Genomic DNA, 14,837 nt, shown 5'->3' with positions numbered 1-14,837 from the left:
GGATCTGAGTCCTTGCTCCCACTTCCTTTACCCAGAGGCCTCCTGCCCTTGAGGACTCTCCTGTTTGGCAGAGTTCTCGTAGCCCCAACAAGACTGGGCCCAGGATTCCTGGGGCTCAACCCCAACCCTGTTGTGGCCACCTAGGACAGTGGCTAATGTTTCACCACTCCGTTGTACCCTCTCTGCACTGGGCACCTCCCTGACCCACTGATTATTCCATACAATTTAAAGCAAATACAAGTTGTTTACTTAACAATCAATTTAAAGAAAAGAATAAGAATAAATGGGAACGGTTACAGGGAAACACATCACCCTGCTCTGTGGCAGGGAACATTACAAACAATGTCTCTGGACATCAAAGCACTTTGCAGTCTGTTCCTTGTAGGCCCCAGGCCTCCTTCTCAGGCCCTGGCTGTGCTGCAGGGATGCTGTGGGTGGGACACTTGAAATGGTGGTGACCACACACCTCCGGGCTTTGGGTGGTGGGATCCTTCTTTCCAGTGCCAGCCCCCCGGCAGGTTAAGGTCCCCCTCCCAGCCTGGCCTGCATGGACCCTTGGCTGGAGCGTCTTTCTGCGCTGGGCCCTTTTACCAAGGTTCCCCCCCTTGGCTGGCCCCAGTTGCTCACCACACTCTGGCTCTCTGGCTGCAGCTCTGCTCCCAGCACGGGGTCTGCTCTCCCTGGGCTGTGCCTCTGGCTCCAGCTCCGCTCCCAGCACAGGATCTGCTCTCCCTGGGATGTGCCTCTGGCTCTCTGGCTGCAGCTTCGCTCCCAGCACAGGATCTGCTCTCCCTGGGATGTGCCTCTGGCTCTCTGGCTGCAGCTCCGCTCCCAGCACAGGATCTGCTCTCTCTGGGATGTGCCTCTGGCTCTCTGGCTGCAGCTCCGCTCCCAGCACAGGATCTGCTCTCTCTGGGCTGTGCCTTTGGCTCTCTGGCTGCAGCTCTGGCCCCTCTGGATCTGGCCTGGCTCTGTTCTCCAGCTCAGCTTGGGCCCCTGCTTCCTCCTTAGCTCGGCCCCACTCTGTCTGACTCCGGCACATTCCTGCTCACACACGGAGGACGGGACCCACACTGGCCTTCTGTCTCCCTGATTAGCCGGCCTGCCCTGTCAATCAGGCTGACCTGAAGCATTGGCCTCTTGCCATTGTTCCTGGGGACTGTCAGTCTCAGGGTCCTGATTTGCCATCAAACCCTCCCCTTTTAGTGCTGGGAGCTAGCAGCCAAAACACCCCCACTGAATGTTAGTAAGGGGGCAACAGTCCCCTTACACAAAGCCCAGCTCCATGTATCCCGGGCCCCTGGCCAGTACGGACTGCAGGCGGCTGAGGGACCGTCGGTGACAGGCTGGAGGCTGAGCGGCTGGGGCCAGCTGAGCGCCCTTGGGGCCATCCCTCCCTTCCCCATGCTGGGCCAGGCCCTGAGGGAACCAGCTCCAGGGAGCTTCCCAGCTGAGGCCTGGGAACAGGGAGAAAACAGCCGCTTGGTGTGGGGAGCTGGAGGGTCCCTGGTCTCTGGCTGGCGCCGCCCCCTCTCCTCCCTGGTAGCTGTCACCCGTGGAAGGGGATGGCTCCTCTCTGGCACCTGGGCTCTGGGCTCAGGAACCCCCCAGAGCTCCCTGCTCGTGGGACAGCTGCTGCTTCAGCGCCCTCCCTCCAGCCTCCCTGCTTCGGGCGGGGGTCGCCTGGCAGGGGGGCAGCAACGGCCTGGATGCAAACTTCAGCCCTGGCCGGGCCCCAGTAAGCATCACAGCCCCCCTTATGGTCAGGGGTTACAGCCCCCCCCACCCTGGTAACGCGGCATCGCCCCGGGCTCCCTGCTGCCCACGTCAATGGCAGGGCCTGGGGACCCAGCACGTCCCAGGTAGTGACTGAGTGTGGATGGAAAGTTCCCTTGGATTTCACCCTTTCTCTCTGATAACCCATCATTGACCAACCCTCCCCGATTTCCCCATTTCCCATTGAATGCCCAAATTAGATGTAAAACACCCTTCAGCTCGGCCCTGTCTCTCGTGACTGGCGACTGATATAAAATCTCCTCCGATTGTGTCACGTTCTGTGTAACTCTCAAATACTGATGGAAAATCCTCTGCTGCTCTGGGCTCCCCAGTCCCTGTCTGCTGCCACGTCTTGTTCTGGAGGGAAACTGCTGCCCCGAGTCATTACCCCAGTGCGGGGGAGGGGAGCTAAACCCCAAAGGACCAACTTTCGCCTCAGTTTTGAGCATCAGATTGTTTCCCCTGTACATCTCACTCATGACTGAACACAGGTCAAATCTCCAGGTTTGCTCTTTCCCACGTCATTACCAGTTACTGACAGAAACTCCTCTCGGTTGGGATTTTTCCCTCACATGTTTTAAGTGCAGCAACTTCTCCTTTTTGGAGGGAAGCTGTTGCCCTGCGTCATTCTCCATGTCAGGGTGTTGCAGGGGACGGGTCAACCCCCAGTGACCAACTTTCCTCACGTCTCTGATTCAAATTGTTTCTCCCGTTACACCCAATAAAACCGACATGTTGCTGAAGAATGTGACTCGCCCCATAGTTAATGAACATCAGAGCCAGGAGCCTCCCCCTGGCTGCTAAGGCAGAGCTGGCCAGTCCCTGACAAGCTGTTTCACTGCCCCATATGGGGTTGAGAAGGGGGTTAAGGGCCCACCCCACCCCAAGGGGCTGCTCTCTGCTTCACTGCCCCTGTTCGCCTGGGCAGGACCCAGTGTGGCCACAGACTCCTGCCCGGCCCCTCACATTCCCTCCTCTGTCACCACAAGCTCAGGACAAATGGCCCTGGGAGGTGGGGGGTCATTTCCCCCAGTGCTCAGACAAAACCCCGGCAGGGTGGGAACGTGGGGGCTGTTCTGTGCCAGCGACGGGGCACGGCTGGGTCACTGGAGGGGAAGGGACGAGCCACGTCCCCACTGAGACTGCCCGGTCCCAGTTTGCCCAGTCCCAGCTGCTGACCCTCCTCCACTGCTGCCCCCCCAACTGCCATGGGACCTTCTGGCTCCATCCCCCTCCCTGCCCCTGTTCATGCAGTGTCCCTGTCCCCCATGGCTCCCTGCTGCCTGTGTCAAAGGCAGGGCCAGGGGAATCAGCACTTTCCAGTTATTTAATTAATTTTGATTTGATTTCCCCTCAGATTTTGCCTTTTACTGTCTGATTGTTGAATATTGATGCTCCTTCCCCAAGAGATCTTGCCACACTTCTCTCCTGTTATCAAATATTCAGACTTTGCTCCATTTTCTTCCTAATGATGACAGATTGCGGTGAAATCCCTTTGGGTACCCCCCAGTCATTAGAACAACAGCAACTCCTCCCTGTTTTGGAGGGACACAACTGCCCGGGCCTTAGATTTTACATTTCTCCATCTAATTATTAAATATTAACATAAAACCTCCTCAGATTTTGCCATTGACATGGACAGTGGGGAGTGCTGGGCAATGGCATGTTAAGAGGGGGCAGGAACAGGGATAGAGTTAGAAGGTCCCTTGTTCAGCTGGGGGGGAGCAGTAGGGGAGGGGCAGGTGATTCACAGTTGGTGCTTGAGAGACCTGCGTTGGGTTCATTATTTGATAATTTGGGGGAAATGGGGCACAGTCTGCAGAGGATTTTATATCAGTATTTAATGAGCAGTTGGGAGTTTAACCTGGTCAGTCAAGGTCTGGCCAACTGCCCTGTTAGCAGCCGGGTGTTGCTGCTCCCCCATGTTCTGTTCTGTTCAGTCTGTAACCCTTCTGCCAGTTGAAGTGGGCAGCGAGAAGGGCAGGTTCAACACCTAGGGGGTTCCTTTTCAACAATGCAACCAGAACCGGCTCAAGCCCCCACCCGGGAACCTGGGGAAATTTCACTGTAACGCCTGGATGCCTCTAAGAGGCAATTCTTCCCCTCTCGCAAGCACAGAGTCCGAGGTAGAGTTTCTTTAATAAAAGTAACCTAGCAGTAATCTGAGAAAACAGTCAAGCGGTATCCATAGACATAAAAGCACGAGCAAAACACCCTTCCCAGTGTACGCTGGGCAGTGTCTTTTGCTTCAGGTTCTTGAGTCCAACTCCAAAGTTCCTGTAGTATACCCCACCCTTAACATCCCACCTCATAGTTGTTGTCCCTGGTCAGTGCAGACCCACAGTTCAGAAGTGCACCTGTTGAGTGGCTAGGCAGCAGTTCTGCAGAAAAGGACCTAGGGTTACAGTGGATGAGAAGTTGGATATGAGTCTACAGTGTTGCCAAGAAGGCTAATGGCATTTTGGGCTGTCTAAATAGGAGCATTGCCAGCAGATCGAGGGATGTGATCATTCCCCTCTATTCAGCATTACCTGTAACCAGTTTCTGAATATATTAGGCTTAGACTTGAGTGTTTTGGCTTTATTTTGCTTTTGTGGCTTACTTTGTTCTGTCTGTTATTACTTGAAACCACTTAAATCCTACTTTTTATACTAAATAAAATCACTTTTGTTTATTAATAAACCCAGAGTATGCGATTAATACCTGGGGTGGGGTGGGGCGGGGGCAAACAGCTGTTCATCTCTCTCTATCAGTGTTATGGAGGGTGAACAATTTACAAATATACCCTGTATAAGCATTATACAGAGTAAAACAGATTTATTTGAGGTTTGGATCCCATTGGGAGCTGGGTGTCTGGGATGCTGAAGACAGGTAACTTGCTGAGCTGTTTTCAGTGAAGTCTACAGCTTTGGGGGTGTGGACCAGACCCTGGGTCTGTGTTGGGCAGGCTAGCATGTCTGGTCACAAGATGGGGTTCTGGGGGGCCCAGGCTGGCAGGGAAAACGGGCTCAGAGATAATTTCAGCACATCAGGTGACAGTCCCAAGGGGATCTCTGTGACCCAACCCATCACAGATCCCTTTGAACTTCTTCAAAGTCTTCTCTAGGGCCGAGTAACCTACATAATTTTGTGTCATCTGCCAATATACATCTCACTGTTCAGCCCAGGTTCCAAAGTGTTGATAAGCATCTGCTGTACATACCATAGCAGGATGAAGAGGTCTTCTGTGTTGGTCCTGGTTCCCTAGTCGAATGCAGAACCTGACACGAGATTTCCAAGTTTCTGCAACCATTTGTAATGTCTATTGAGGATGTACCTTCTGGTCCTGTCAGATTTCAAAGGCACTTCTTGAAAAGCTGAAACAAAGAGGAAACGGGTTGGAAGCCCCATGGTGCTGATGTAACTGGTGCCTAGGAAACCTCCCCTTCAGATGGCCATTGCCACATGCTATTAGCTACCCAAGAGTCTGGGGGCACAGAAACAACAACTCAGCTACTCCCAAAATAGCCCTGGAGAGAGAGGAGCCTCCATTTTTGCATAAGTTCCCTCTCCGCCGGCATACACATGCACACCCATACACACAGACAGTTGGGGGCACTTGTTCTTTTGGTGGAATAGGAAATTGACAGCAGCAGAGGTGTTAAACCATCAGACATTTAGGCTGAGATCCACAAAGGGATTTAGGCTCCTAATGTCTATTGAAATCCTTTGTGGCCCTGTGCCTTCATTCCTTAAGAGTTCACAGGGAAAAGTGTTTCCCATGTGCACTCATGGGTTTTCCTATGAGCTGATAACCAATCTCGGAGTGAAGTTCCTTGGCCTGCAAAGACGCCATTACAGGGAGGGCAGGTGATGAATCTTTCCCTACAGAGGGTAATCGTCATCATCATCATCACCACCACCACCCTTAATAATAACAACAGCCCTTTTCAATTCTGTCAGGCCTTCCTTTAGAGACATTCCTGACCTTTATGACAACAGTCTCCCCACACAGCTCTATTCTAGGAGCTAGAGATGGAATTCCCCTGCTCCCGTACACATATTGTGGCACCTCGATGAAAGCTCGCGTGACCATCCTTCTTCCTTAAACTCTGTCCTTAGACAGAGAGGGACACATTCAAACTGTTTTCAGGCCCTGTGCTGCACCTCTGTACTTCCCACAGAGGCACTAACACACAGAGGTATTTCCTTACCTTCATACAGGCGGGAGATGCCATCTTCATTCACTGTTTCAGACAACAAATCGCAGTAATGGTGGATAGTCTTTCCTAGGCCTGCTCTAAAATACAAGGTTAGGTCAAATTTAGCCACGTTAGGTCGATTTTATAAGTAATGTGTCTACACAACCAACCCCATTCTGACCACCTAAAGGACTCTTAAAATCAACCACTGTACTCCTCCCTGATGAGGGAAGTAGCGCAAAAATCAAGCTTCCTGGGTTGAATCTGCAGTACTGTAGATTCAGTACTGTGCAATTTGATGGTATTGGCCTCCAGGAGCTATCCCAGAGTGCTCCAGTGTGACTGTTCTGGAGAGCACTTTCAACTCCGATGCACTAGACAGGTACACAGGAAAAGCACCAAAAACTTTTGAATTTCATTTCCTGTTTGGTCAGCATGGCGAGCTCAGCAGAACAGGTGACCATGCAGTCCCAGAATCACAAACGAGCTCCAGTGTGAAGCAAACGGGAGACACTGGATCTGATTGTTGTATGGGGAGAAGAATCTGTGCAGGCAGAACTCTGATCAAGCAGAAGAAATGTTGATATATATGCCAAAATCACACAGGGCATGGTGGAAAGAGTCCACACCAGGGGGACACAGCAGTTCCATATGAAAATTTAGGAGCTCAGGCAAGCCTACAAAAAGACAAAGGAGGCAAATGGTCACTCCGGGTCAGAGCCACAGACATGCCGCTTCTATGATCAGCTGCATGCCATTCTGGGGGGTCCTTACCTCTACCCACCACTGTTTGTGGACACCTGCAAGGTGGCAGCCTCGTGCGACACGGAAGAGGATTTTGTGGATGAGGAAGAGGAGGAGGAGGAGAATGCCCAGCAGGCAAGTGGAGAATCCATTCTCCGCAGCAGCCAGAACCTTTTCCTCACCCTGGAGCCAATACCCTCCCAGGGCGAATTGTTCCCGGACCCTGAAGGCGGAGAAGGCACCACCTAACTACACTACAGTGATTAAAAGCAACTGTGTTTAATGTTTGATTTGCCCTGAACAATTGGGATGCATTCACAGCCAGTAAAGCTATTGGAAAAGTCTTTTAACATGTCTGGGGATGGAGCGGAAATCCTCCAGGAATATCTCCACGAAGCTCTCCTGGAGGTACTCTGAAAGCCTTTGCGGAAGGTTTCTGGGGAGGACTGCCTTATTTCGTCCTCCACGGTAGGTCACTTTACCACATCAAGCCAGTAGCAAGTAGTCTGGAATCATTGCAGCACAAAGCATGGCAGCGAATGGTCCTGGGTTTTGGTCACATTCATGCAACATTCAGTCTTTATCTTTCTGTGTCAGCCTCAGGAGAGTGATATCATTCATGGTCACCTGGTTGAAATAGGGGAATTTTGGTAAGGGAACAGTAATCCCCTCTGTTTGGTGATCCCCAGCACATTAGACCCCAGTCATGCTGGGCTGTTTGCACTTGGCTAAAAGGGATCATCCTGGAGAATATTCATGCAGGGGATCGGGGGGAGGGGTGTGCTGCACATTTACCCCAAAACCACAGCCCCTCCTTTTAAACAGCAAACCCAACCGGCATTGGTTGCTATGGGAAAGGAGGGTACTGCAGTTTGAAACCATTCCCACATGTCATGAACGTGGAAGAAGCCAACCCTGCGTACCCTTTGGCTTACCATGGCTGCCTGGAAACCGAATTCTGTTGCCCAGCTGTGTGTGATGTGTCACCATACCGGCAGGCACTCAATATAAAAGACAAAGTGCGACCTTGTACCTAAAACACATATGCTGTCTGCTGTGAATTGCTTGATTCACTGTGAAAGAGTCTCTCTTTTGTTCTCAGAAATGTATCTTCTTAAATTCTACTCTCCCTTTCCCCACCCTGCAGCTCCAAATGTTTCTATGCTCCCTGTATCAACTTCATCCCTGAGGTTATCGCAGATTAGAAGGCGGAAAAAAACGCACTAGTGATGACATTTTCAGAGCTCACACAGTTCTCCCGCACTGATAGGACACAGCTGAATGCATGGAGGCATTCAGTGGCAAAGGCCAGGAAAGCATACAGTGAGCGTTATCGGAACACGCAGGAGGAGATGCTGAGGCTAATGCGGGAGCAAACGGACATGATGAGGCGTCTGGTGGAGCTGCAGGACAGGCAACTAGACTTCAGAACCCTGCTGCATCCATTGCCCTCCTTGCCAAGTTCCAGATCCTCCTCACCCAGATGCCCAAGAACACAGGGGTGGGGAGGCTCCGGGCACCAAGCTGCTCAACTCCAGGGGATGGCCCAAGCAACAGAAGGCTGTCATTCAAACAGCCTTGATTTATACTGTGGCTACAATAAGCACTGTGACCTTGTCCTACCCTCCTATCCCACCCGACTAGGCTACCTTTTACTAGTCAGCGTTGTCAGAGATCTTTTTTTTTTTAAATGAATAAAGAATGAATGGATTCAGAACAATAGAGACTTTATTTCCTGTGCCAGCTGTGGTCGAAGAGGGGGAGGGGGATTGGCTTACAGGGAAGCACATTCACCAAAGGAGGCAGCTTCACATCAAGGACAAACACACACAACTGTCACACCGTAGCCTGGTCAGTCATGAAACTGGTTTTCAAAGCCTCTCTGATGCATAGCATGCCTTGGTGTGCTTTTCTAATTGCCCTGGTGTCTGGCTGTTCAAAATTGGCCGCCAGGAGATTTGCCTTAACCTCCCACCCTGCCATAAACATCTCCCCCTTACTCTCACAGATATTATGGAGCACACAGCAAGCAGCAATAACAGGAATATTGCTTTCGCTGAGGTCTAACCTACCCAGCAAACAACGTCAGTGCCCCTTTAAACGTCCAAAGGCACATTCTACCACCATTCTGTACTTGCTCAGGCTACAGTTGAACTGCTCCTTACTACTGTCCAGGCTGCCTATGTACGGCTTCATGAGCCATGGGAGCAAGCGGTAGGCTGGGTCCCCAAGGATAACTATTGGCATTTCAACATCCCCAATGGTAATTTTCTGATCTGGGAAGAAAGTCCCTTCTTGCAGTTTTCTAACAGCACGGAGTTCCAAAAGATGTGAGCATCATGCACCTTCCCGACCGTCCCACGTTGATATCGGTGAAATGGCCCTTGTGACCCACTAGTGCTTGCAACACCATAGAGAAGTACCCCTTGTGGTTTATGTACTCTTTGGCAAGGTGGCCCGGTGCCAAGATAGGGATACGTGTTCCCTCTGTCGCCCCATCACAGTTAGGGAACCCCACTGAAGCAAAGCCATCTACTATGACCTGCACATTTCCAAGAGTCACTTCCCTTGTTAACAGAAGGTTATTGATTGCCTTGGCTACTTGGATCACAGCAGCCCCCACGGTAGTTTTACACACACACACACACACACACACACACACTTTTAAGATTCTGGTGCTGTCGGAGGGAACAGAGCAAATTGATTCCCGACTGACCGGTAGCAGACAGGTGTTGCAAGCTTCCACAGGGATATCGCCACTCGCTTCTCAACTGTCAGAGCAGGTCTCATCTTGGTATTCCTGCACTTCAGGGTGGAAAAAGCAACTCACAAAGTTCCATGAAAGTGGCCTTACACATGCGAAAGTTTCGCAGCCAATGGGAATCATCCCATACCTGCAACACTATGCAGTCCAAGCAGTCTGTGCTTGTTTGCAAGACCTAGAATCGGTGTTCCACTGTATCAATATGCCCCAATGCCGCCATGATATCCCAATCGCCACATCCTGTGCTTTCAGGAACATCTGTGTCCATGTCCTCCTCACAATCTTCCTTATGCTGGTGGCTCCTAGCTAGGCTCTGCACATACTGCAGGATAATGCGCGAGGTGGTTACAATGCTCACAAAGCCGTGTGCAGTGGAGCGGGCTCCATGGTATCTGCCATGGCATCTGCACAGATAACCCAGGAAAAAGGTGCGAAATGATTGTTTGCTGTTGCTTTCAAAGAGGGAGGAGGAGACTGACAGCATGTACCCAAAACCACACACAACGATGTTTTTGCCTCATCAGGCATTGGGAGCTTAACGCAGAATTCCAATGGGCAGCGGGGACTGTGGGATAGCAACCCTCTGTGCACCACTCCATGAGTCAATACTAGCCAGGGTACTGAGGACGCACTGCACCAACCTAATGCGCTTAGTGGGGACAAGCATGATTGACTGTATAAAATTGGTTGCTAAAGCTCAACTTCTATAAAATCCACTGAATTTCGTAGTGCAGACACGCCCCTAGACATACCATGGATCTCATTACTTTTCAAATCCTTCGCTGAAAACTGCTAAAGATGCAGCCATTGCCCCAAGACAGCCCTTGGGAAATTAAATACATTCCTTACATCTGTTCACAAAGCACATTAGATAAAACATCATGGCCCAGAAGATACTGAGAGGCTGATTTCCAAAGAAGATTGAATTCACATCATGCTGGCTTCCCTAGGTGCAGCCAAAATGTAGTTGTGGGCAGGGGACATTGGTGCAGTCATACAGCTAAGTTGCTCCCTTCACACACGCACACACAGTGTTAAGATTCTGGTGCTGTCGGAGGGAACAGAGCAGCAGTCTAGAAAAGGGCTTTGAAGGAAGCAAGTCAAAAAAGCTCAAGTGAAGTTGCTCTGATTACCAATGAACAGGGCTGCAGAATGTCTGATTGTTGTCTGTGAGCTTTCCAGGTACTCTAAGGCGTGGAACAGGAATTTGGGGATGTGGCTCTGTCATAGGTCTCACCCCCACTTGGAGCTGTTGGGATCCAATGTGGGGACCTGCATGTATCCCCCCACCCTAAAATCCTAGGGTAGGTCTCCTTCTCGCTGCCACCAGTCAGGTTAAAGTGTCTGACACACTGCCTGTCCCCCAAGCTTCCCCTGGGGAACCCAGATTCAAACCCCTTGAATCTCACCAGAGAGAGAAACAGCCAGTTCCCTCCCCCTTCCCCCTCTCCAGCCTGCTCCGGAGCGAGAGATACCTTGATCCAAACTCCTTGAATCTACACACAGGGAAGCAGCCCACTTGCCCCCTCCCTCTCTAGCCACTCTGGAGAGAGACACACCGATTCAACTTTGTGAATCACCCTTAGGAGGAACTCACTCTTCCCCCCTCCCCTTCCCTTGAATCTCCACAAGAGGAGGAATTAACCAAGTTTTAAAAAGAAAAGACTTTATTAAAAAATAAAAAGAAAGTAACTTGTCTCTGTAATCCAAGATAGAACAATACAGGTTCTAAACTTATCAATCTCTGGAGAGAATTCCCCCTCCCCCCTTTCTCAGTAAAAGCAATATCAGCAAACAGGAATAAAGAATTTCCTTTAGCAAACACACAATTGCAAATGTAGAAATCAAATTATAAGACTAATTCGCCTTTCTAATTAATACTCACTATTAAATAGTAGAAACTACTCCAGGAGAACTTGGAGACATGACTGACCTCTCTTAGATCCAAAGAGAGCTCTAACAAAGAACACAGACAAAGGCTTCCCTCCACAGAGATTTGAAAAAAATCTTGTCTCTGATTGGTCCTCTGGTCAGGTGGTCATCAGGTACTGCATGTTAACCCTTTACAGGTAAAAGGGACCTTAACCCTTAACTATCTGTTTATGACAGGCTCTTGTTCTGCATCTAGGAAGAAAGAAGGAAGAAATGCACAATATACAAATGACATGTTCTCCCCACAGCGACTAGTCCAGGGAAGCCAAAGCATAGAGCCAGGGCATGGCAACAGCCAGTATGAGCCCATGCACCACAGTAGCACCTCTCTGGAGTTACTATTGTGTTCTCCAGAACCTCAGCTTTCATTTTCAAAAACAAAAGTTTGCAGGTCTGACAGTTGTGGAGAAAAATTTAAAAAATGTGAAGAGATTGTAACTCCTGCAGAAATGAACCAGCAGAGAACCTGGAATAGAGTCCTGCCACCCAACCGAAGCAGATGGGACCTGGCTACAGGGTCAGCTCAGGTGGGAAAACAACCGGACCCTCTCAGGCTTGGGTCAGGGCCAGCTGCAGAGGAGCAAAGGAGTCACAGCGTTTCTAACTCCACAGCGCCTGCAGTGCAGCGGGGCCGCAGACAGCAGCAGCGGGGTACACAGCCGATGTGCCGACCGCACAGGCAAGCGGGCAGAGTCCGCACAGGCAGGACACAGAGGCAGGAGAAAAATTTAAAAAATGTGAAGAGATTGTAACTCCTGCAGAAATGAACCAGCAGAGAACCTGGAATAGAGTCCTGCCACCCAACCGAAGCAGATGGGACCTGGCTACAGGGGTCAGCTCCAGGTGGGAAAACAGGCTTGGGTCAGGGCCAGCTGCAGAGGGAGTGAAGGAGTCACAGAGTTTCTAACTCCACAGCAAGGCTTGTGTGGGGATCTCACTCTCATTTCTGAGCTATTCGATAGACATCGGCTTCCTTGGTCCCCCGGACAATCCATGCCTCTCACTTTTTCTGGCTGAAGCACAATACTGCCAAGGCCCGTAGACTGAGCCTGCGTATGATGGGATTTGTGTCTTTGATCTACTCCATGAACTGCGCCCGGAGGTCTGATTTTGTCACTGTCGTGGCAATAGAAGCACTCTGAAGAAACTGAAAAGAGCCAAATCAAGATCTGGATGAGGAGCAGAGATCTTACTGTGGAGTCTGTTCCTGGACACTCATCTTTACCAAATGGCCACTTACTCCCATACAAAGTCTCTGGTGTGTAGGGAGCCAGGTGCTGCTCTTTCAGTTGGTTCAGAACTTAGACTAATACACAAGTCACAAATAAACCCCAGGAAAGGGGAATCTCCAGGCCCCACTGAGTGCCATGGAGCGACCCTGGGGCAGAAGAAAAGCAGAACCCCAGGAAAGGTGAGGAGAGAAGCATGGCCTTGGGGCACCGGAGAAACATCTCCTCTTGTCACATGATCCCACCTAGGCACATCCAGCCAGGAGCGATCTCACCCTGTCTCTCCCTCCCTCTCTGTGCCATGCCCCACCACCATCCATGTGCGGAGAGGAGCTAGCTGGCTGGAAGGCTGCTGAGCTGCTGACAATGTGCCCAGAGCTTACTGGCCTGAGCTGCTCTCCAGAAAGCCCACTTGTGCCTGTCAACTAATGAATCTCACCTCAGTGCAGAAAGTCATGGCGATATTTCTCTGCTCCTCCTCCTTCTCACTCTGGACAATGCTGACGGCCTCTCTGAAAGCTGCAGGGAGCTGAGGGTTCTCAAACTCGATCATGGCTCTGGAACATAGAGCAGAAAGTCCCTTGTGGTTATCAAAGGGGAGAGAGAGTTCCTCTCTAGTTGCTGGGCTGAGATGGCAGCCTGGAACAGAGGAATATTTCACATGGAAATCCCATTCCCAATGAAGAGGAACCTTTGGGCTCCTACCTTGCAATCACGCCAACACCCTGCGAGTAGTAATTGCGGGAGGCTATCATGTCTCAACTCTGCTGTAACTGGATGCCAGCAAATTCCTTCCAGTCTCCAGGCATGGAAAAAAGAGTCTTCACAGCCTCCACCGATGTGCTAAAGACAAAAAATACCAGTGTCAGGTAAAGAGATCAGCCCCAAGCATGGCAAATCTGCACATGCCCTGGCACACACAGTATGGACAGCAGGAGCTAGCCTCCCCAAGGATAGATCTAGTGTGATATCATGGTGCTTCCCTGCCCAATGGGCCCTGTCGACACTGCAGTTCCATTGAGTTTGTAACCAGTTAGTGACACTGTAGCTTCTGAAGATGGTTGATGTCATCACTCAATGCGGTTGAATACTTGATTCTTTACTGTGACAGGTAACAGGACTCAAGCAGGCATGTGGGGCCAGATCCTTAGTTGGCATAAGCGAGCAAAGCTGTGTCAGTTTACACCACCTGAGGTGTCTTCTGGCGCTCTCTTTTTCCCATGTAGATGGAGGCCCCTAACTGTGCCCACAGAACCAGTTGAACTGGTCCCTCTTCCTCCTGTTTACCTGTGACACTGACATCCTGCGGTGCCTGGTCCCATGTGCTGCTGGTGTGGCTCTGTCCACGTTCTGGGACAGAGGCCCACAGATTTGCTCAGGGGTCCTTGGCAAGTGCAGATCCATCACATACTGCACTTGCCTGATGCAGAGGATGAGCATCTAGGGATACATTTCCAGGATGGCTTCTCGGTATCCCCATAGGAAAAGGACCTCGTAAATGGTCCTCATTGCCTGGAGGGGGGGAAGAATTTCACTCAACTATCCCAGTCTGCCATCTGCCCCATTGCCACTCGCTATTGTCCTTTTGTCATGTCTCAATTCCTCTCCAGTGTATTACAAAATAAGATTGGCTCCTCAGAGCGGAGGAGACATATGAAGGCTCCTGAACCTTCACCCACTCCTGGAAGCAGGATGGAGCCCTGTGGAAAGATCAGAAGAGTTTGGATGATGTTATTCCCCGTTCTTTCTCTTAATGCTGCAGACTCTGTGCTTTGGCTTTCCAGCCATGACTGGACAGGCTGAAACCATCCAGAGTAGATCCGTTCTCATAGGCCCAGTATTTCTGGCCCAGTCAAAAGTGGTGGACATCTCATGATCCCGTGCTGGGAAGATTTCTAGGCAAAATTTACAGAGACAGAAACCTGGATACTTCCAAGACACACCCCAACTGCACCTGCTCACTAAAGGGCCACCTAGAGCTGAAGGCAACTGAGCCAGGGTACCAGCAGAGAAACCACTTAAGATCTGGTTTCAGAGTGGTAGCAAAAACGTTTTGTATCAGCAAAAACAAGGAGTCCTTGTGGCACCTTAGAAACTAACACATTTATTTGGGAATAAGCTTCCGTGTGCTAAAAATCTAATGTCCCCCTGCTGATACTCACACTTTCTTGTCAACTGTTTTAAATGGGCCACCTTGTTTACACTGGCTTC

The 14,837-nt window shown here is 50.6% G+C and overlaps 1 protein-coding gene and 1 long non-coding RNA gene across 4 annotated transcripts in view; both read right to left on the bottom strand.

Moving 5' to 3' along the window:
- Positions 1 to 3,040: 3,040 nt before the first annotated feature.
- On the bottom strand, positions 3,041 to 11,401 carry LOC120385053. The gene is made up of 4 exons (XR_005589236.1): positions 11,351 to 11,401; positions 5,970 to 6,055; positions 4,979 to 5,132; positions 3,041 to 4,171 (listed from the first exon to the last, which is right to left on the bottom strand). It is a non-coding gene; the product is annotated as an uncharacterized LOC120385053 (long non-coding RNA).
- Positions 11,402 to 12,435: 1,034 nt separating this feature from the next.
- LOC120385050 (maestro heat-like repeat family member 5) overlaps positions 12,436 to 14,837 on the bottom strand; it is a 194,328-nt gene continuing 191,926 nt past the window's right edge. For 2 of the 3 annotated variants that reach the window (XR_005589233.1, XM_039504145.1), the window contains 3 exons: positions 13,332 to 13,469; positions 13,066 to 13,183; positions 12,436 to 12,544 (listed from right to left, as the gene is read on the bottom strand). Coding sequence is in view for 2 of the 3 variants with exons in the window: in XM_039504145.1 (XP_039360079.1) it covers positions 12,476 to 12,544; positions 13,066 to 13,183; positions 13,332 to 13,381 (237 nt within the window). In the remaining variant the exon portion in view is untranslated. Of the gene's footprint in view, positions 12,545 to 13,065; positions 13,184 to 13,331; positions 14,139 to 14,837 lie in introns of all 3 variants that reach the window. The other variant, XM_039504144.1, reaches the window with a different exon arrangement.

This window comes from Mauremys reevesii, linkage group 17 (genome assembly GCF_016161935.1).
Source record: "Mauremys reevesii isolate NIE-2019 linkage group 17, ASM1616193v1, whole genome shotgun sequence".
NCBI classification, from domain to species: Eukaryota; Metazoa; Chordata; order Testudines; family Geoemydidae; genus Mauremys; species Mauremys reevesii.
This window is presented reverse-complemented; position numbering and strand designations above follow the sequence as displayed.